Here is a 24,027-nt window from a genome sequence, read left to right as displayed (position 1 = left end):
GACTCTCAGTCTGTCTCCGCCTGAGTTGGCTTGTAGTATATAACTGTATAATATGCCCTTGAACTTCAACCAGTACAACACCTGATCCAGTTCCATCCAATCATTAATTCATCAATTCATCAACCCATTAGAGTCGATTATTCATTCTTTTTAGTAAAAAATATATTTGTTAATTTTTAAACGAATTGAATTTAATTCCGTCCTGCAATTAATCATGTAAGCGTAGTATTTTTATTACGGAAGTTCTCCAGGGTTCAGTTGTAGGATCCGAACTAACCGCCAAATCTGAGCGCAGCGCAGTGCAACCATAGAGGTGGAGCTGGACGGATCTGATATGGATTAACGCGAGTACGGGTATACTCAGTATACATATACCTGAAAACATGAAGTTAACCCTACTTCTCCAGGGGGTGGGCCTTCTTATATTAATATCGCAGTGCAGTTGTAGTAAAGAGCATGCACATCCAGTGTCGGATTCAAACGAAGTGAGAAGTGAAAAATCTCTGACTGAAACTGCAGTTAAAGAAGTAAGTTCAGTTTAGAAAATAATCAATATATATTTGTGCTACGTGATTGTGTTTTTCAGTTCACTTACAATTCACTTATATGTACAATGTACATTCATACATATATTGTGCTTAACAATATTTGTTCTAAATATTTCACGGCTGAATGCTTGTTAAATAACAGATTTGCATTGTTTTTGTCTTGAAAGGATAAAATAACTGTTTTACGACCGATACCATGCCTGATGCAACATTGCATTTGATTTAGTTCAAATATTTAAACTGCAAGGTCTTTTCGTCGTAAAATGTGTTTTAAAATATCATTAAAACTAAAATGAACAAGAAAATGATGCTTAATAATATTTTGAAATGATTTAAATTGTATTTTTTTGTAAAAGTTTAAATATTGACTTTTTAACTTTTACTAAGAAAAGAAAGGTAAACTAATTCTTTACTGCCCTTCCCCCCCCCCTCTATAGGTTCTAGGTCTACCGCCCCAACCTCTCCAGGAGGTTCAGGGGCAGCCCCACGGCCTCGCCCTGCCATCTTAAGGTTCTAGGTGAGTGAGGCCCCCCCCCCCCTATATGCTTATGTGTTAATTTTGTTCAAAATTTACCAGACAACTGGGTCTCAAGACTCTAACCCTTCTTAAGACTAGGGTTTTATTTTTGTGAAAACAAACGATGTGGGTTCTACAACTTGCATATAATATTTTTGGTTTGATCCCTTGTGGACCTTGTGTGCTTGTAGAAAGAATGGATATAAAATGGATATAATGACAAAACACATCTGTTTTTTATAAGCAATTTTTAACTAACTTTATCGTTTAATCAAGCCTCCCTTACCTATTGGAAGTGTTTGGCTCCTTCTTATTGTTAGACAGGGCCGGCAGGGAGGGGTTGGGGGAGGGGGTAGGTGGTAGGTGGTAGGGAGTATAGGGGGTAGGTCAAATAGGGAGAACTAAATCTAACTGCGTAAATAACAAAAGGTCTTTGAACCCCCTTCGATCAGGAAAAAACAACAAATATACAGGACTCTAAATAAATCCAAAAATAATTAAATTAGACCTAAAATAATAAGCTCTCTTGCTGATTTTTTTATCGGTTTATTCAGTCTTTAGTTATGGATGCACTGAGATTACATATCTATAAAAGAACCCCTAATAGGCCTCTCTCAGATGTACTTAACTTCTTCAACAAAAATATCTTTAATGAAACAAAACTTACATTTTCAAATGTTTAAAAAAATGACAAATTTTTAGCAATATCTCAGCTTTTAAACACGAAATATATATTTTTGGAAATCTTGATTTAGAATTGCCTCATAAATTGAAATTGAAAGCTCTCTTCTATGGCATTAAGTCATGCAAAATTCATATTATGACTATTTAAAATGCCCAGAAGTCCACATAAAACGATGGAATAATACGACGACTTTTAAACTAAAACAATGATGACTAAAAGTCTAATGAACATGCAGCTACTGTGCAATGTGGTGCACGGGGCCCATAGTGATTTTCAAGATACATGATAAAGCATAAAGTACACTATAAAGATTACTTCAATGTAGTTGATAAGCCTTTTCTACAGTTATACAGTCATAATCAGAAAGACCCGAAATTAATTGACAGTTAAATAGGCGACTCTATAACGTATCTCTGGTAATTTTAAATGCTTTGAAAAGGCAGACAACTTTTTAGAAATGACAGCACTATAGGGCCTTTTTTGATTATTTATGATTAACAATGTTTACAATGACGCAATCTAGAACTGATATATGGTTTGAACATGTAGTTCTATCATTAAAAATTAGAATTGCTAAAACTTTCTATTTAGCTTGCGCTTATGCATTGTTCATGAATCCGTGCCAGCAGAGAGTTATTTAAACCATATATTTATGCTACTTCTCAGTCATTTTGGAAAATTCACGAGTTTCAATTTTTTCCACAATAATATTGAATTGGTTTCCCTTAACAGTGGAGTTTAAAACAGTTACTTATAAAAAATAATGCATGACAAAAATACTCCCCCCCCCCCCCTGTAAAGTTCACACAAGTATACTAATTCAAAAATATATATATTGATCCATCTTGGAGTTGGGTTTGAGATTAAACACTTAGGGAGCTTCTTGTTAACATGTATCTCAGGGGAGGGAAACTTTGCAGGGGAATATTAATACCTCCACCTAGTGGCTAGCTTTATAGATCTATGTACACTTCCTCCCCTGCATTCTGAGACAGTGCTTTTCTTGCTATAAGCCAAAATTAAAGAAAAGTTGTAAATACGTGTTGTGTCTCCGATGAACTGAAAAATTGGGTTTATGCATTGATTTATTTTTCAAATTTTTATTAGAAAATTATTAGATCTTGAAACATCTTTAAAAACATGAAAAATATATTCTAATAAGGTAAATTGATTTCTAGGTGTACTTTGGTTTTAATCGGCTGAAAGATTATCCGACCCCCCCCCCCACCCTAGAACTTGATGAACTGACTTGCATTTAGCTAAATGACTTTGAAAAACCGAACTATTTGGGTGTTTCCTTTTCATATTTTAGTTGTATTTTGAAGTAATTATATTCTTACAAAACTCTTATATCGTATTTTCTAACATAAATAATTTAATAAATTAAGATATAGCATTGATATTATGAAGAGATAGTAACTATAAGGCATATTTTCTAACATAAATAATTTAAGAAATTAAGATATAATATGAAGAGATAGGAACTAGGAATATTATTTCTGGAAATTTGCCGAACTAACCCTATCGTAAACATATTTATCAGGTTCATCTATTCATTTATCATTAATCTATTAATCTATCTGGTTTATTTATCCATTTATCAGGTTCATCTATTTATCTATCAGGTTCATTTATTAATTTATTAGGTTCATTTATTCATTTATCAGGTTCATCAATTCATTTATCAGGTTCATCAATTCATTTATCAGGTTTGTTTATTTATTTATCAGGTTCATCTATTCATTTATCATTAATCTTTTCATTTATCTGGTTCATCTATTCATTTATCATTAATCTATTCATCTATCTGGTTCATCTATTCATTTATTAGGTTCATTTATTAATTTATCAGGTTCATCTATTCATTTATTACTAATCTATTCATCTATCTGCTTCTTTTATTCATTTATCAGGTTCATCTATTTATCTATCAGGTTCATGTATTCTTCTATCTGGTTCATCTCTTCATTTATCAGGTTCATCTATTTATCTATCAGGTTCATTTATTCATTCATCAGGTTCATCTATTCATTTATCAGATTCATTTCTTCATTTATCAGGTTCATCTATTCATTTATCAGATTCATTTCTTCATTTATCAGGTTCATCTATTTATCTATCAGGTTCATTTATTCATTCATCAGGTTCATTTATTCACTTATCAGATTCATTTATTCATTTATCAGGTTCATTTATTCATTTATTAGGTGCATCTATTCATTTATCATTAATCTATCTATCAGGTTCATCTATTCATGTATTAGGTTCATTTATTCATTTATCAGGTTCATCTATTCATTTATCATTAATCTATTCATCTATCTGAGTTTAATAGTCGTCTTCCTATTTCAGAGTTTTCTGGTTATCACTGTAAGTTCATAGCGTTTATTTTATTTATCTTATCTTACCTATTTAATCATTTATGTGGACGTATCATTTATTGATCAATAAGTTTAGGTTCAAGAGTACAATACTCCTTTGATCTAAATGAAACATAATACATGACCCCATTACCTATAAACCTTGTCTGTATCTGTATAGTTTAGTAGAAGACATTCGATATTCAACTTCTTCAAATTCAGAGAACCCACTTCACTATTTATATCTATTTAAATGTTCTTTAAAAAAGATGATTAGCTGGAACAACATGGTAATACAATCTTATTCACAACACCCTTCCTTACTATAGCCTAATTATGATAAAATGCGTAAATATAATTTATTTCGTATCCCTTTAACATTACTTTGAGTTATAAACTTGTACTTTATGTTAAAATCTCATGATATACATTGATTTTTATAGACTTGATTTTTCTTAATGAATGATTGTTAATTTTATAATTTCCAGGGTCACCATGAACCACACTCTGAGTTTGGTCATTACAATCCTGTTCACGGGCATGAGAAGCATGAATATCACGTGTTTCACGTGGAGTTTGATCGCGTTGAAATCCCCTTCATCATCGCACTCTGGATATTCGTCTCCTCACTTGCTAAAATAGGTAACTCAACTTTAATTTTCTTAAAATGGAACTTTGAAACCAAACTTAAGTAGAGCTAAATCTCAATCTTAAACTGAAGTTTTGACTTTTGATGCTGGAAGTAAGTAGAGCTAATTATCGCTTGTCTTAATCTTGAGCTTTGATACTGGACTTAAATAGAGCTATGTCGCTTGTCTTCAGTTAGCTTGAAAGTGCCACGACTCAAGAGCGTAAATAAATAGACTGAAGTTCCATCAATGGTTGATTTATTGGTCTAGAATTCAGAGGTTTAAAAAGACTGATGTTGTAATTTCAAGTGACCCTCTAATTAGAACGAGGTATGCCTGATTCACAACGGTACCCTTCAAACCTTTAACTGATACCACATGATAATTATCAATTTTAAAGTTAAAAAGATGAATATCTTTATTATTCTTTTTCATACAAAGCTCTTAAAGTGACTGTTAACGTAATTTCAAGTGACCCTTCATGTAAAGATGTCAATACCCGATTTACAATGGTAACCTTGAAATCTTTATCTGAATGATCAATGATATAGAAGACATCTTCGTTTTTCTAGATTTAAAAGTCTTAATTTCAGATAATTAGAGAAACTACAATGGAAAATAATCAGTTTTCAAAATTATAAACATTATTTAATACATTTAAAGGTACCGTTGTGAATAGGCATTGCTATCTTTTCATGTAGGATTACCTGAAAATACGCATACAGTCCCTTCAAGGGAATATTGATTGGAGTTAGCTTAGTTTTTGACAAGCCGTGTGGAAAAAAGTTGAAGGTTTCAACATTTAGCTGGATCTTTTTGTAATTTATTTTGCAAGCAAAGATATTATCATCAACAATTGCAATTCTTTTGAAATAAATTGAAAATCATTCTTGTCATCTGCAAATAACAAAATATCTTGTTAAACCAGATGACGCTAAATCTTTGTGATAATTATTTTCGACATAAAGTTTTAAATTACAACTTTACCTGAGATATCAACATGACAAAGGTTGGGAATTGATCAAATTAACTCTTTTTAAATTAAAAAAAATGAAGAAGAAAAAAATAGTGTTAAAATTTTTAAAAATAAATTGTCAAGATGAATGGGAAAAGCGAATCCATTTCCATTCCAATATTCCTTTCAAAAATTGCTGTACCTCCCTTTATATATATATTTATTCGAGCTCGTTAGCGAAATCATTGTAAAAACCTGCACTAATTGCGTTGCATTTTCAATGCACCACCTTCTTTTCTTTTTTCTTTTGAATTTAATGATACTAAAACGAAATTAAACACCTTTTTATTTTGCTTCATTCTATTCTATTAGAATTGTGTCATATTTAGATTAGAAATACTTCATACTCTAAAATTAATTTCAAAAAGCCAATAATATTTTTGTTTGTTTGATCAAAATCAGGCAACAACGTTAAACATGTTAAAATTTTCATTTAGCAGATAGTGCATTGATTTATGTTGGTTTTAGTTTAAAACTAGCTTGTGAACACAGCGAAACCAAGTTCTCCCTGTAAAAGTCATCCTTCTCAACTTAGAACTTTTACACCATACTAAGAACGTTCCCGTGATTCTATCAAGTTCTCAAATCAAAATTTGAGGCAACTCGGTTCAGGGGTTCCTGGGTTATAATCCAAACAAACAAGCAGAGCTTTATACTTTATAAATATAGATATGGAACCTAAAATTGCTTTCAATTGTTGTTTAAACCATTGCATTTATAGTTGTTTCTATGGTTGGAATTTCTTTACCAAGCCTGTTCTTTGTGCACTGGATTGTATTGATTGAATAAAAACCTGAAAATCAGGTTTTTTAGTTTTAGTATGCGCCGGGTCACGTGATCGCGTAAGAAACCTACGCATCTTTAACTCTCTCTCTCTGTTTCTGTGATATCTATTAAAAAAGATGAATGTCTACGATGTTACGATGTTCAAACTTCAATTTAAAGTAAAATTTTCAACCAAAAAATAGGAGACAGTCAAAACCGTTGAAAATTCTCATACAAAACATGTCCCGAGCATCCACGTTATTCCACGAAATTCGGATTATTTTATTCAAATTATCTTTGCAATGCGATGTCGCAGATTTCTAACTTTTCAAACTATGAATTCCGTTAGATCAAATAGTAGTTGCAAAGATAAAGGGATAATAAAATTTGAGTTTGAGGCGAGAACTCAATTCCTTTAATACATTTCTGCTCTCTTTATTGCTGTAGAAATCCACAAACCGCCTTTATTAATATTTCCGGCCGCAGTTGAATTAAGAATAGAAGATAAACCTCAAATATTGTTTTAAAAGTATCGTAAATTCAGTCCTTACTTTAAAGATTAAAATTTTACATTTTCAGAAATTCAATCCAAATGTTTTTTTTTCATACAATATATACTTCGCAATCTCTCGACAAATAATAATATTTGAGTTTGCAAAGATTAATAAAACAATGTTAACATCATATGATAGATATTTTCTAATTTAAAATACCTTCTGTTAACAATTATAATATTTAGGATTTCACATGACACCGAAGCTGCACCATATCTTCCCAGAATCCTGTCTTCTTATCGTTGTTGGAATAATCATAGGTTAGAAATATTCTGATTTCTTGATATTAGGTATTTAATCAATTAATCAATCTAGAATTCGTTAAATTATAGGATTTAAGGAATCATAATTAATTAATTAATTAATTAATAATATACGAATTTTTTTTCATGGGATCAGGATTTTACTAATCGGGACTTATTTTAAATAGGATTTAATAAATACGGACTTCTTTAATTAGGATTTAGTAAATACGGAATTCTTTAATTAGGATTTAATAAATACGGAATTATTTAATTAGGATTTAATCAATACGGACTTCTTTAATTAGGATTTAATCAATACGGACTTCTTTAATTAGGATTTAATAAATACGGACTTCTTTAATTAGGATTTAATCAATACGGACTTCTTTAATTAGGATTTAATAAATACGGACATTTTAAATTAGGATTTAATAAATACGGACTTTTTAATTAGGATTTAATAAATACGGACTTCTTTAATTAGGATTAAATTAGTCCTAACTTCATGATAAAAAGAATTTTTGTTATCCAGCTTCTTGGTTTTAGGATTTAATGAACCCTGACTTTTTAATACAAAAACTTTGATAATTCATATTTCTTGATATCAGAACTTTACGAATTCTATTTTTACCTTTTTGACTTCTTACTTTTGCTTTAGTAATTTGGAGTTTTATTTTTTAACTGTGTTTCTTTCAATTTCATATTGTGGTATTGGTTTAGATTTTGATACATTTAATTTTACTTCTAACTTTTCCGTATAACTTTTTTTTCATTTTGGTATTTGAGATTTTTCTTGGTATTTATTTTAATTGTTCTATATTTGAAATATCAAACATTCTCTTCGTCAATACACTGTTTAAAGGGACTGATAAGTGTAATTTCAAGTGCCCTCTATGCAAAGATACCAATGTCCAGTTTACAACGGTACCCTTGAACCCTTAATCTAATCAAAAACGTGGAAGATATCGTCGTTTTCATGACATGAAAAATGTGTAATTCTGATAATTTCTCCATTGCTTCTTATAAGCAAGGAATGCGCAAGTAACTTTCGCAGAGAACCCGCAGAATAAAAATAAACAGTTTTAAGAAACAAAACATGGATATTTCCATATTTGCATGGAGGATAACTTGAAATCCCGCGGTACAGTCTCTTTAAATAACGTGTTAATATTTAGGATTTTTATTGTTCCTGACTTCTGAGCACCCTCCTTCCACCCTCACCCCTGATGTTTTCTTCCTTTTCATGCTTCCACCAATCATTCTTGATGCAGGATACTTCATGCCCAACAGGTATCAGTAGACATTACAACAAACAGGTATCAGTAGACATTACAACAAACAGGTATCAGTAGACATTACAACAAACAGGTATCAGTAGACATTACAACAAAATACTAACAAAATTCCGGGGATTGACAAACTTCATTTTAAGATTGTTAAAAATAATCTATAGCTTGGGGTTTATAAAAATTCATAGAAAAAAATCTGACAATTTGTTCGTACTGTCAAATTTACGAAATTGTTAAGAAATTTATCTTAAATATTGTTATAGATATCTACATCAAAAATGATTTCGTATTCGCACAAAAAGTTCGTACATTCGAAATGCTTAATAATGCGTATTAAAATTTCACCGACCAAAAGGTTCTGTCGTCTTTTATCCTTGAAACCTTAATATCATCATTAATGTGGAAAATAAGCTTTTTTAGCTTGAAAATTGTAATACAACTGTTTTATGCACGTTTTTTTATATTGTCACTTTTACTTTATTATAAACCTGTTTTCAAAATTTGTGTCCAATTTCAGGCTGTTTTTTGATCATCTTGGAACAATTCTATTGATGGCTGTAATAGGAACGATTTGGAATGTCCTCACAATAGGTAGAAATTTCTGGTTTAAAATCCATAAAATCAAATTAAATATGGTCCTCAAAATAGTGCAGCGTTAGGTTATACTAAAATTTTTGGTAATTATTCTATTTTTCGGATTTGTTCTCTAGAATTTTTTGTAATGTACATTTAGAATTTTCAATTCAAAAGTTAAAATGAGCGTTATGCTTACTTTGACGACTTATTAAAAAGTTATTAAAATACAAAGGAAATGAGTCATCTACTTCGAGATACGCTGCATTTATTCATGAGCCTCTCTGATTTTGAGAATTCCGTATTGGTTGAAAACTTGAAATATTTAGAAACGAGCTGAACACTTGCCTCAAACTCTAATGTTCTAATCCTTATGTTTTTGCAATCTGACTTTACAGACTTGGTATTTCAAAGATCTAATTGTCGAAGTATGAAAAACCAAAGGTTTACACCATAAATTAGAATTTGTGGCGAATAATCATATTCTTAGTAAAGATTATCGACAGTTATGAAATCTTCAAACTCACATGTTTAATGAAACCCCTTGTATATTGTATTTGTTTACCCTGGTAGTTTTGTAACCATGGTATATTGTTTAGGAGTTGCTCTGTGGGGAGTAGGACAGACAGGTCTATACGGAGAACATGATACTCCGGGTATACTGGAAACCTTTCTCTTCTCATCTCTCATCTCAGCTGTAGATCCTGTAGCCGTCCTAGCGGTCTTTGAAGAAATACATGTAAGTTATTGATTCTTATTTTAGATTTTCTTTTCGTTCTTATAGAACCAATCCAACCAATCAAATCATTTTAAAAATTATTTAAAGAACTAGATTTTGATGTTGAGGTGGTTTATTCTGTCTGATAAAATATTGATTCTTATTTTCATTGAATCTGCATATGTGCTACAATTAACTGTATTTTTATATAAAATTTTAAATTTAACCTGAATATAACAGGACATTCTAATTAGAAAGGGAAGTAGATAATTAAATGTTCATTTTTTACAAAACTATCAGGATATATAACTATACTATGCACAAATAATTGATGTACATTGTACGATGTAATCTGTACATTGTACGATGTAATCTGTACATTGTACGCTGTTATCTGTACATTGTACGATGCATGATCTATACATTGTACGATGTAATATGTACATTGTACGATGTTATCTGTACATTGTACGATGTAATCTGTACATTGTACGCTGTTATCTATACATTGTACGATGTAATCTGTACATTGTACATAAAATGTCTGAATAAAATCATGACTTCATTCAGAGATCTTAAACAATTAATTAAATCCATCAGATTTTTTGACAAAAATTTATTTTAAAAGAACTGAAAATTCAAACCCTTAAAATACCTTTGCTACCTGACAATGTACAGATGTAACAGGTTACAATGATAAAAGGATTAGAAAATAGAGTTGAAAATCTGAAAATCTGTAGAAAAATACAGAGAGAATACACATTTCATTCAATCTGAGCTGAAAACTTATAGATAGACAGAATGAGTTAAATGAATTCTCTCGTAGCAGGGATCTCAATTTAGTCATCGCCTTCAATATCAAGAACTTGATCATCAACGGTTTTTTTTACAGTGACTACAGTGCTGTAGTCTTTGGAAAGGAATTGAGTCTTTCCAAAAACAAAAATTTTCTAATTCCTTTCAATGCAAACTAATGGCGCTAACCTTTCAAACTTAGATTATTTGATCTCACAGAATTCATAGCTTAAAATATAAGGTCTACGACATTGGCTTGCAAAGATAAAGGGATTATAAAACCAAAGTTTGTGGTAAAGACTCAATTCCTTTTTTAGAAATATCAAATTATATAATGTGCGTAGAAAAAGATGTTTACTTTCCAAGATTAATTTTCTTTTGTTTCTTAATCTTGAATCTTCATTACGGCGCGCTGAGATATCATATCGATTTAACTAAAGAAAAATGAAAACCGGATTTGAGAATGTTTTTTCAAGATCTCCCCGATAAAATCAGGTTTTTGCTAAGTTGTTGATGGTCCAGGGGTTTAATTCGATACTGTTACGCTGGTTCTTTGTTAAAAACTCAGTCGAGAAAAACTCGTTTCTTTGGAAAAATGCATTTATTGTTGGAAAGCTCAGGGTTTTTAGCTGCATTTTCCTCCTAATTTTTTACCTCAATGTTTTGCTGTATTTTAGTTCTGCAACTAAATGAGCTCCGATCCAATGCCGTTCAAATTAGCAGAACCACGATCAATGTCTTATTACAGACAAAAGATAAGATTTTATAGACGATTGTAAAGAGTTAGTTCACTCTTTTTCTCATGGTATTCATAGTTAGCTGCAAAACTAAAACTAAAACTAAAACTAAAACCTTCAGATAATCAAAGAGTTTCACGCCTTCTTTAGAGTCTTATAAATTGCCGGTAACTCTATCTATATATACTTTGCTTGTCTGTTTATCTGTTTATATATTCTTTGCTTATCTGTTTATCTGTTTGTTTGTATCCTTTAAACGTCAAAATGGCTGAACCGATCGGGCCCAAATTTTGTGCGAGACTTAACATGATCCTCGTACAAAATTCGATTTTCATTAAATTTTGAAAATCCATGAACATTTTTTATAAAATCCGCGAACTTTTTGTTTGTTTTTGTTATACAATGATTACAGTATACGCAGAGAAAATGTTTTATTGAAATAGAAGATAGGCGCTAAGCGCCCTGAAACGAAATTATAAATTAATCGTGTTCAGGTGAACGAGGTTCTTTATATCATCGTATTCGGAGAATCACTTCTCAACGATGCTGTAACTGTTGTTCTCTACCACATGTTCGAGGCATATGTCGAGATCGAGGAGAAGAACCTCGTCGCCACCGATATTGCCAAGGGGTTCGCCAGCTTCATCGTTGTGGCGGGTGGAGGAACTATTATCGGCATAATCTGGGGATATGTTACTGGATTCGTTACAAGGTAAACATTTCCTATTATATTTCGAGAAATATGTAAAAAGAGGAGTTTATAACTTTGCAAAAATGTACGATATATATGAAAATCTGCTCCAATATCCTAAATCAGCGAATCCATGCTCCGACATCCTCACATTGCGAAACCCTACATGAATATCCTAACTAAGTGAAACCTTTATTCAAAATTCTAAGCCAGTGAAACCCTACTCCGATATCATAAATTAGTAAAACTTTACTCCAATATCATAACTTAGTTAAACCTAATTCCGATTGAAACCCTACTTCAATATCATAACTTAGTGAAACTTTACTCCAATATCCTAACCACTGTGAAACCCTACTCCTATATCCTAACCTAGTAAATTCCTTCTCCAATATCCAAACCTAGTGAATTCCTTCTCCAATATCCTAAACTAATGAAACCTTGCTCCAAAATCCTAACCTAGTAAAATCATACTCCGATATCCTGACCTAGTGAAACCCTACTCCAATATTTAACTCCAATATTTCCCAACCTTTATGCTATATCCTAATCTAGTAAAACCCATCTCTAATTTCCCAAGCTACTAAAACAATTCTCCGATATCCTAACCTAGTGAAATCCTACTCCGATATCCTAGCCTATATTCAAACCTTACTACAATATTCAAGCCTTTTGAAACCCTACTCCTATATCCCAAGCTACTAAAACCACACTCCGATATGCGAACCTAATAAAACCATGCTCCGGGATCGTAACCTATAATGAGCCCCTGCTTGAAATTGCTAGCTTTGTATACGACTGTTCAAACTCTCCCTGGAGTATTGAAGAACTCGGGTTTCCCAGTGTTTCACTAAAGGCTTGGCAGAAGTGAGATGACTTAACACTTTTTCTTAGTTTCTTATGGTTTCGGGGTACAAACGTACTCTATGGAACTCTTCTTTACGCCTGAATAAACATTCTGCCTGGGTTGTACAGTGCGCCCCGCTAAACATGTTAATTTTAACATTAATGAAGTGAAGACCTATCACAAAATCAAGACTACTGTGAATATCATTCAGCAGTTTTGAAGACCAGGTCGACCTTGAATTTTTCTAGTGTCTTAGCCTAACTGATTTTCTTTTTCTAGCCCTAGACATGTAAATTTTAGATCTATTTACAACGCGCTTCTTTCTAGTTTGAGTTTAAAATGAGTAATTTGCAAAATGGTTTAATAATTTTTGCGCTAAAGTGTGCACATTTTGGTTGACTGTGCTAAACAAACATTTGACAAACATAAACATACACTTGCCTGTATTATTCTTATGATATTCAAAACACGTTTCATAAAATTTGCCAATGCAAGTTTCATTTATAATTTTGTTACATAGAGATTTTACGGAAGAATATAACTTCTGTACGTATTATTTGGTTGGGGGGCTTTTAGATCTCTTTCTTGATATTCCTGGGACACATAGTGCTCAAGCCTGAAGATACAAAGTTAAACATTTTAACCGAATCAAGCGAAAATAATTAAAATATTCTAATGAAAAGCTTTTATTGAATTTGGTTATTAATGACAAGACGAAAAGATAGTCGAACCCCTTTAAGGGGCCCATACAAATTGCCAGTGTACGATGATTTCTTGCCAAATCCTAAAATTTTTAATATCGCCTTTTAGCAATAAAGCTAACTCTCTAAAATCATGCAAAAGAATTTATATTTACGATAAAATTGAATTTTAAAACACTTTAATTACGAATTTTACATTTTACGGGTTACTTAAGTTATGTAACACTTAAAACTAAGGTTATCACTCCGGTCTCCGTCTATTAAATAATACATTAGGTCTATGGAAGAAGGAGTTGTTGGCTTAACCCTATCTCTGCTGGGGTACTTGAAAACCAGGATATGCTGGGTCTTGACCGCTGAAGAAATTTTTTTGGGAGAAGTCTCTAAGTTGTTTAAATGTTATGTTTTAGTTAAGAATTTAGACCAAAAACCCGCTATTTTATTGAAAACTGTTAAAATAGGATTTTTCAACACGCGACTCTGACTAAATCAAGGTTATGGCCTGCTGCCTACGCCCCTAAATCTTTTCTATATGGCTGTTAGAATCTATTTATCTGTTTAGAGTATCTCCAAACCACTTTTCTTTCTTGCACTTTTGCTATAAAATAATGTTTTTTTTGTGAAATAGTCCACTGTAACAAAGACGACATTTAAATAAATTGCGGGTTTACAAGATTCACTTAAGGATAAATATATGAACGTAATAGTAATTATAAATTGAAATCATTATAAATCAATGCAAGCTACAATTGATAGAATTGATACAATGTTTGTAAATAAATAGATTATTCTAATATATTCCTTTTTTTCATTCTCACCATGAAACAAGACAAATACATTTTAAGAGAAGCATTGTGAGAAAAACCAGACAACCCCCCCCCCCCCGACCCCCTAAAATACCCCACTGTGGGGGGTGTAAGATTAGGTCTAAAGAAGAGGGAGGGGTTTCTTCCTGAATATGCTTTAACATTTACAGAACATGAAAATTTAAATTTAAATGTCAGCCATGGTTTGGGTTTACTAACAGAGGTTGACTGGTTGTAATTTTTAGTTTGCCACATTTAAAGTAAAAACAGTATTTTAGCAATAAAATAAGGAAACTGAAAATTTTGTGTTGGCAAAATATTTTCATATTTATTTATTCTTTGAAAATTTCCAACAAAATAATGGAATGTGTTGGCTCCCAGTGAAAACTATCATATATGTTGAATGTTTTTTGACAAAGTTTATTGTTTTTATGTTTTTTATCTTTTTAAACGTAATAACAAAATCGTAAACTATCAATGCCTCAACTAGGACACAATCTCGTAAACTATCAATGTTTTTACTAGGACACGATCTTGAGCTATCAATGCCTCAAATATGACACTATCTTGAGCTATCAATGCCTCAACTAGGACATGATTTCGTAAACTAAAAATGTTTTAACTAGGACACCATCTTGAGCTCTCAATGTCTCAACTAAGTTACGATCTTGAGCTATCAATGCCTCAACTAGGACACGATCTTGAGCTATCAATGCCTCAACTAGGACACAATCTCGTAAACTATCAATGTTTTTATTAGGACACGATCTTGAGCTATCAATGCCTCAAATATGATACTATCTTGAGCTATCAATGCCTCAACTAGGACATGATCTCGTAAACTATCAATGTTTTAACTAGGACACATCTTGAGCTCTCAATGCCTCAACTAAGACACGATCTTGAGCTATCAATGCCTCAACTAGAACACGATCTCGTAAACTATCAATGCCTCAACTAGGACACGATCTCGTTAACTATCAATACCTCAACTAGGACACGATCTCGTAAACTATCAATGTTTTAACCATAGGACACGATCTTGAGCTATTAATGCCTCAACTATGACACTATCTTGAGCTATCAATGCCTCAATCTAGGACACGATCTTGAGCTATCAATGCCTCAACTAGGTGACAATCTCGTAAACTATCAATGCCTCAACTAGGACACGATCTTGAGCTATCAATTTCTTAACTAAGACACGTTCTCGTAAACTATCAATGTTTTAACTAGAACACGATCTTGAGCTATTAATGCCTCAACTAGGACACGATCTCGTAAACTATCAATGTTTTAAGGACGCTATCTTGAGCTATCAATGCCTCAACTAGGACACAATCTCGTAAACTATCAATGCATCAACTAGGACACGATCTTGCGCTATCAATGCCTCAACTAGGACACGATCTTGAGGCTATCAATGCCTCAACTAGGACACGATCTCGTAAACTATTAATACCTAAAATTGGACACGATCTTCAACTCATTCATTTAGAACAAGGACAACATGAAATTTACTTTAACTTGGCGTGCTTTATGAATATATATTTGTAGGTTTACAATCCATGCTACAGTTCTTGAACCTCTGATCGTGTTTATAATGGCCTATCTCTCCTACCTCACAGCTGAAATATTTCATATGTCTGGAATCCTGGCCATCACGTTCTGCGGAATAACTATGAAGGTGTGGAATTAAAGGGTGGAAGTCTTTGTCCCAAACTCTGACTTTTTAATTCCTATTTATCTTTGTAACCTGATGTCATAGAGATATTTAAAACTTAGATCAAATAATCATATAATCTAAGTATGAAATATTAAAGGTTTTCACCATTAGGTTTTAAAGATATAGAGATTAGAAAATTTAATTTATGACTAAGACTCAATTGCTTTGAAGGATATTTTAACACCATTTTTTCAAAAATTAGTTTTTTGTTTTGTTAAAATGTTAAAGTTTACTAAATGAAAAGTACTCATTTAAATTTATTATTTACATAATGACAATTCAGATTTTAAAAAGTACTTACTTTCACTAATATTTTTCAATATATATATATTCAAAATTACTTTTATTTGTATTTTATATATTCCAAAAGCCCATTTTCTTGTTATGAAAGGGACTATAGAGCGTTTTATACTAGGGGTAATTTTAAGTGATCCTCGTTTACATAGTCTCAACTGTACACTTTTAACCTTCATCACATGCAAAATTGAGTAAGATATTGTCGTTTTTCTATCTGGAAAAAATGCGGAATTTAGACAATTTCCTTCTTTCTCTCCGCTGCGTAAATCGGGAAGTTAGTTTTATAGGTAAACAACAATAAAAAACTATCAATTTTATTTTTAAAAAATAAGGATATTTGCATAAATTAAGATGAAGGTTTATAGGGTACTGTTGTGAATCGGACATGCCACTTGATAGTACATCTACACTCTACAGTTCTGTTAAAGTATGTATAAGAACATTGTTGTCGTCAAATAGGAATGTATAACCCACCCCAGAAATATACTAAATTATATCAAATAGGAATGTATAATCCACCCCAGAAATATACTAAAATATATCAAATAGGAATGTATAATCCACCCCAGAAATATACTAAAATATATCAAATAGGAATGTATAACCCACCCCAGAAATATACTAAAATGTATCAAATTCTTATAATTTCTATTTTGTTAATCTAAAATTGCTGAAAGTTACTTTATTTCTTTTACACCCTTTTTAAACTTACTTTTTAATGAGAGAATCTTGAACTTGAATTCAGGTCCTAAATTATTCCACGAAACACATGAACATTGAACTTGAATCGATTTTCTTTAAACTACGTCTGAAGTCAGAACTGAATATTTATATATTTCAGTATTCATAAAATTCAAGCTTCATCCCTAAAAGAAAGAAAAACACAGAAGATTCTTTAATGTATGTGGATACAATTGTTATAGATTTATCCATGTGTAAAGCAAAACCCCTTGCATAAATGCCTTGTTTTACCTGAAATAAAATGCACATTAAAAAGTACTTTATTTTTTTTTAAAAAACGAATAAAAATGTAATCTTTTGACTTTTTAGATTTATGAATTTTCTTGTTTTAATTTGGTTCAAATATTTAGAACTACGTGGAGCAGAATGTATCGGCCAAGTCTCAAACGACGATTAAATACGCGATGAAGATGTTGTCGAGCAGCTCCGAGACCATCATCTTCATGTTCCTGGGCGTAGCAACTATACATGACGAGCATGATTGGAATTGGTGGTTCGTCATTTTGACAATTCTATTCTGCACAATATTCAGGTAACAACATTTTCAGGTGAAGATTAGATAATTTTTTGAAACATTTCTTTGAATCAATTTATATAATTTTTTTATTGCGTCTTTGATACAAAATGGTGCATATTTGCATTGAAGGGACAAGTTCGTTCAGCAAGTTTGAAAAAAATGAATTAAGTCTTAGTCACAAACCTGATGGTGAACCTTTGATATATAAGAATTCATAGTTTGAATTATCTAAGGGTTATGCCATTGGGTTGCAAGGATATAGGGATAATAAGTTCAGAGTTTCTGGTGAATACTCAATTCCTTTAATTGCAATAAATTGAACAAACTATTAGAACATTTTTTTCTTCAAAACATGTCATTTTAAGATTAATATTTTTTTAAGAAAAAAATCTATTTAGATGCCTGGGGGTTCTGATTCTTTGTGCCATGGCAAACCCGTACAGGTTGCAAAAGCTGGGTGCTGTAGACCAGTTTGTTATGATGTACGGGGGGCTCAGAGGAGCTGTAGCCTTTGCTTTAGGTAGACTTTACTTTTGATTGTTAATTATAATGCATTCTATAAAGTTGCAGATATTGTTTCATTGAAATTTTAATTTTTGGACTTAGAATTATTAGTATTTAAAGAAAATTAAACATGGGAAAACTTCAGCAAAAAACATGAAAAGACTAATTAAAATCCAATAAAATCGTATTTTCTTTTAAAAGGGTCTTGACTTTTGACTCTTTACAGGCACATTAACTATTTTTTACCTTCATTTGATGAATGTTATGTACAGTACTTCTGGTGGACCCTCATGTTGTACCACATGCTCATATGTTCGTTACAACAACCATAGCCATGGTGTACTGGACAGTGTTTGTACAGGTATGCATTGTATTGTTTTGTGTAACATGTAGATGTAAGATGTTACACTTTTGGAGATGTTGGATGTTTTTTGAGATTACAATGGTAACGCCAGGAACTTCAGCTAGTAGATTTTTTAGGGAATTGAACCTTTTTTGTGTCTACAAATTTGTTACATAAACATATCTGAAACATATGCGTTTTTATGATTTAGCATGGTTTTGAACCGTACTGTATGTAAAAAACAAAATATTTTTTAAGGTTTGGCTCTTTTCGAAAACATTTCCCCCAGCTCTTTACACCTTTATCTCAAAGATATTGAAGTTCTATAAGAAACAAATATGTTAATACAATACATGAAAATAAAATAATCTTTATTTAGGGTATAACAATAAAACCTCTGGTAAAGTTCTTAAACGTGAAAACTGCCTCCGAGAAAGATACATCTATGAATGAACGGATCACAGGACGGTTTATGGATCATATTATCTCCGGGATGGAAGGTGTACTGGGAGAGTTTGGAAACCTGAAGATAAGAGATATGTACAGGCAGCTGGATATTAAATATATTAAACCATGTTTACTCCGCGAAAACAAGGTTAGAAATGACTAAATACTTTACCCAAATGATCAAAGAAAATGTGTTTACAGCCTTGATTTAATTCCCATGTGTTTATCTGCATACCTTGAATTCTTTAGAAAGAATAAAAAGTTGCAGTTATTAAAGAACTTAAAGAAAATAATTGAATATGTTTACATAAATTTTGCTATAAAAAGTTAAAATTGTGTGAATTGATTTTCCGCTTAACAAATTTTGAATTTCATAATAAAAAGCAAAACCACAAAAGTAAAGAATAAAGATGTTTTAAGTCTCATTTATATAAAAATAATCATTCTAGGTCTAGGTATAAGTTGACCCTTATATTTTCCATGAAGATTCAAAACTAATTCCCAATTTTCCTTCTTTAAGGTCCGAGATCCTAAGATTATCGAAACCTACGAAGCATTGAAGAAAAACGATATGGAGGAGAATATCAAGAGGAACTCGAGCAGTTTCTCCAGGCTGCCGCAGATCAAGGAAACTAAGAGCATGTCCCAACTGCTTCAAAGGTGGATTGCTTTTTCGTGAAATGTGTTTATTGCTGATTTTGTTTAATCGAAAAAATAAATTTAAAAATAAAATGAGAATTCAGATTTTTTAATTTATTCTAAACCAAATATTTCAGTTCCAGGTTATAATCATGATTTATTAAATGTTTGGTTTTGATTTAAACAAATATTGCATGTTAAGTATGGATTACAATGATCCTAATATCAATTGTGTTTAGCCAGGGAGATGTAGAGAACGTGGACTTGAAGGAGATCCACTTCAGCCAAAGCACCAGGAGCCTGACAGAGGCCAAGATTCATCATCTCCTATCAGAAACAATGGACTGTTCCTTTAAGAAAGCTAGGCCACCGACATATAGGTATAACAGCTCACCTCAAAATAAATACTAATGATAATTGATTTTAAACTTAAAAAGATGTTTACAAAACAATAATTTTCTTGAGCTTTGTACTCATTTCGTCAATCTAAACAGTGTCTGGCTTTGATTTTATTTCAATCAATTTGTTAAGTTCTAGAATTTCATTTTTCTTTTCTACATCGGATGGTTTTTAAGGAAAAACTCCTTATATCAAATATCTTCATGTTTTCACACAAACTAAATTTTTTTGAAACATTCTTACTTTTACTTAACTTTTCTGTAAAATAGTTGTAAATAATTATTACATCAATAATTTTCCCGATAAATGAAATTCCCATATTTTAGTCGACATAATGTTACTGACAACAATTCTAAAAATAATTTTGCTGAAATCACGCAGGTAAAACACATTAAATACTAAAGCTAATAATTTTAATTTTTTTAAAAAAGTTTTAAACATATAAAACCGTTTTTATGAATGACTGTTTAAATTTTTTAAAGTGTCTTTCATTTCGAAACTTAACCCCTAAAACATAATGGTTTTTTTTCAGGATTTTATAAAATTACTTGGCTAATGATATTTATTTTATTTTTGGAATAGAAAAATATTCTTGAACAAAAAATATTTAGGTTAGAAGAATGAGAAGTGAGAGGAAGAAGAAAAAAGAAACAAAGCAACCAAACTCCAAGGTAATTAGAAAAAAGGTAACACTTCATTAAGTGAAGCCTAACACTTTTGGTTGGAATAGCACTGGGTCACATCTCGACGTTCAAAAAACTATTAAACAAAAGGATTTATATTTTATCCAATCCAGAGATGACCGGGAAATCTACCAAAGGATAATGTAGAAAAGATTTAATAAAATATGTGAATTAAATTAATTAATTGATTGAGCAGATTTATATTAGAAAAGTTTTTATCTCTTTATTGTTTAGAATCTAAGAGTATCAGGAAGCTCTAAGCAGCTGATAGATGAACATATTCACGAGGTTATCGCTAACGATGAACAGAATCCCCCGGCATACAGTGAAATAGAAGAGTTTATCAACTTCAAGGCCAAACATTCAGAGAAAAAGATCCAAGAAGGTAGGTCGCCACATTTTCTTTAAAAGAAAAATATTAAAATAATTTTTATTTTAGAAAAAATTGATACAACTTTTCCATGGAAAACGAATAAAGGATATATAAATACAGGTATTAAATCAAACACAATCAACGATTAAAAATATTTCATAGTTTTGATGATTTTTTTCGGAGAAGGCCATGACAGAAATAAAGATTATTGAGTGAAATTTTAATTTAAATAAAATATGTAACAATGTTTTATTGAACGCTTTTTATTTAAAAAAAGATTAAATTTTAAGCTTTTAAACTATAGAAGTTTAGAAAATACAGAATTTAAAGTTCAGATGAGAATTTTTTTTTCCTTTTCTAATTGCAACAAATCTTTTGCTTGGATCTGTTTAGGTATAAAAATCAGGAATACGCAGGATTGAGGATATATTGGTACTTTACATTTTTTGTTGGCGGAACCAGCTACAAATATACTTTTATAATATTTCTGTTTGCAGAGGAAGCAGCAACAAAAATGCTTTTATTTATTATAATTCTATATGCAGAGGAACCAGCAACAAAAATACTTTTATTTATTATAATTCTGTTTGCAGAGGGACCAGCAACTAAGAATGACGCGAAGGCCTACCTCTATTTCAACAGAAGAGAGTCCCAATTGAGTTTAATGGGTGAAGGACATCAATCTCCAGTTCTCTCAGACGAACTATTTTTAAATGCACTTGGTAGCCGACGAACTAGCTACGCTGCAACTACAGACAGACGATTTAGTCACATTGACACCAGGAGACCATCTTCACTGAAGGTATTTCTACCCATTTATCTTCATGAAATAAAAACTGAATTGAGTTTTGCCACAAACTCCAATTTTTTAATTTCTACATCTTAACAATCTGACGGTGTAACAGAATTCATAGTTTGAAATCTCGTTAGAACTGACGAGAGTTAACCCAGACCGAAATATATTTTTAATAATATGTGGAACTAACATCTATTTTGTTTACTCTACAGAGGTTTGGTCCATCACCATCACCGAATTTTAAAATTTGAATATCTAGGGCATTTCTAAGATATAGGAATTAGAAAACCAGAGTGTGTGACAAAGACACAATTTCTTTGCGCCAAATATTTGAAAAAGAACATCATGATTATCATAATCATTGCTGTAACCCTGGGCATATTTAGGACCCGGAGAACTCTACTCCTGTCACTCCGACCTCAACGGAGAAACCTAAGTTCCACGTAGAGAGTGATTCTAAGAAATCAACTAGCAAATAACGTATTTATGAAAACCTTATTATACTCCTTACATTAAAAACAACAATACATACAGTATAGAGATTATTTTTAATATATATTACGATAATTTTGTAAATATCATTTTTCCTTTGTAAAGTAAATGTTCTCTGTAAAAAAAGAATTAAAATCAGTGAAAATCGGTATTACTTGTATTTCTTCCTAATGTAATCTAAAATCGTCTCCAAATTCAAGAGATTGTATCGGTCCTGTTTTCTAACACTCATAAAATCCTGAATCTTGTTTCTTTGCTAAACTTTAGCACAAGCTATTAAGAGACTATATTCAAGGCAGAATACGTAACTTTATCTGGTATTGTCATGTTCTAAGGGGTCGTCTTTACCTTTGTGGGAAACTCTGTACTTATCTAAAGAGAATATTGAAATTGGCGCTCCTATGAACTTCAAGGGAATTGAGTTATTATTGGTTAAGAGTAACATTGAAAGTTCCATTGTATGCTATGAGAACATTTACAAACTAATTTTCAACTCGAGCAGATAAAGTTTTCACCCTGAGACCCTGAAGCTGATATATTTTAAAAGTTTCAGAAGGCACAAAGTTATCTGGGACAGCGGTTACCCTCGCAGGATGAGACTTCAAGAGACGACTGTATGGAATTAATTCAGTCAGTTTTTTTATATTCCCTATACAGCTGTACACTTCAAATTCAACCTTTAGATCTACATTCTTTAAAAGTTTCAGGCCGTCATTGAAGTTTCATCCATTGTGAATAACCGTGTATTTTTTATCTGCTTAAAAATAAAGTGTGTGTAAATAAGACCAAAATATAGGGCCAGTATTTAAAGATACATGTCTAGACTGACTTAGAGTCAGTTATGGTAAATGTGTGTTATTAGTTCAAGTACCCGGCGTTGTCAGTGAAATACAAATTTTTCTAAACAATTTTAAAATAAATTTTTTTGATTCTTTTTGCCTCAATTAGCCCCAGGGTTCCTAACAAAATTTCGGCCAATTTGTTCCACCCGTTTGGCCTGCTATAGCTAACATATGTATATCCAAATATATATGAGAGAAGATGAAATCTCATCTTTGACCTTCCAGTGTGTCTAAATAAGCTAGGCAATTGCGTGACGACTTAAGGTGATTTTTAATTAATTTAAACTTAAGGTGGTTTTTAATTAATTTAAACTTAAGGTGGTTTTTAATTAACTTAAACTTAAGGTGGTTTTTAATTAACTTAAACAACTTAAGGTGGTTTTTAATTAACTTAAACTTAAGGTGGTTTTTAATTAACTTAAACTTAAGGTGGTTTTTAATTAACTTAAACTTAAGGTGGTTTTTAATTAACTTAAACTTACGGTGGTTTTTAATTAATTTAAACTTAAGGTGGTTTTAAATTAACTTAAACTTAAGGTGGTTTTTAATTAACTTAAACTTACGGTGGTTTTTAATTAACTTAAAATACTAAAAATATACATAACAAATCCTATTCCTTCTGGGATTGCCAAGATGTACCCTTACAATTGATCTAAATTATTTGAAAATGAAGAAGTGTCTAAATTATTAAAATCTCGGTTTCTAATCAGAAGTTTGTTACTTATTAACGTGCAAACTAGATACAATTTATTA

The 24,027-nt window shown here is 31.4% G+C and overlaps 1 protein-coding gene across 2 annotated transcripts; it reads left to right on the top strand.

The window, feature by feature from the left end:
- Nucleotides 1-22,581, top strand: LOC111699427 (sodium/hydrogen exchanger 2). Of its 2 annotated transcripts, none has more exons than XM_023470102.1 (20): nucleotides 1-527; nucleotides 4,599-4,752; nucleotides 7,259-7,333; nucleotides 8,494-8,608; nucleotides 9,125-9,198; nucleotides 9,780-9,919; nucleotides 11,925-12,142; nucleotides 16,033-16,162; nucleotides 17,590-17,771; nucleotides 18,155-18,276; nucleotides 18,533-18,621; nucleotides 18,983-19,198; nucleotides 19,571-19,710; nucleotides 19,929-20,069; nucleotides 20,415-20,469; nucleotides 20,700-20,759; nucleotides 21,006-21,151; nucleotides 21,209-21,264; nucleotides 21,738-21,946; nucleotides 22,327-22,581. In XM_023470102.1, exons 1-20 carry the CDS (start codon nucleotides 384-386, stop codon nucleotides 22,417-22,419), a joined length of 2,559 nt encoding a protein of 852 aa, XP_023325870.1. In that variant the 5' UTR covers nucleotides 1-383; the 3' UTR covers nucleotides 22,420-22,581. The 2 variants fall into 2 exon arrangements, with proteins under 2 accessions (XP_023325870.1, XP_023325869.1); XM_023470101.1 differs by having other exon boundaries at nucleotides 2-527; nucleotides 21,006-21,156; nucleotides 21,211-21,264.
- Nucleotides 22,582-24,027: the final 1,446 nt, after the last annotated feature.

This window comes from Eurytemora carolleeae, unplaced genomic scaffold (genome assembly GCF_000591075.1).
Source record: "Eurytemora carolleeae unplaced genomic scaffold, Eaff_2.0 scaffold314, whole genome shotgun sequence".
NCBI classification, from domain to species: domain Eukaryota; kingdom Metazoa; phylum Arthropoda; class Copepoda; order Calanoida; family Temoridae; genus Eurytemora; species Eurytemora carolleeae.
This window is presented reverse-complemented; position numbering and strand designations above follow the sequence as displayed.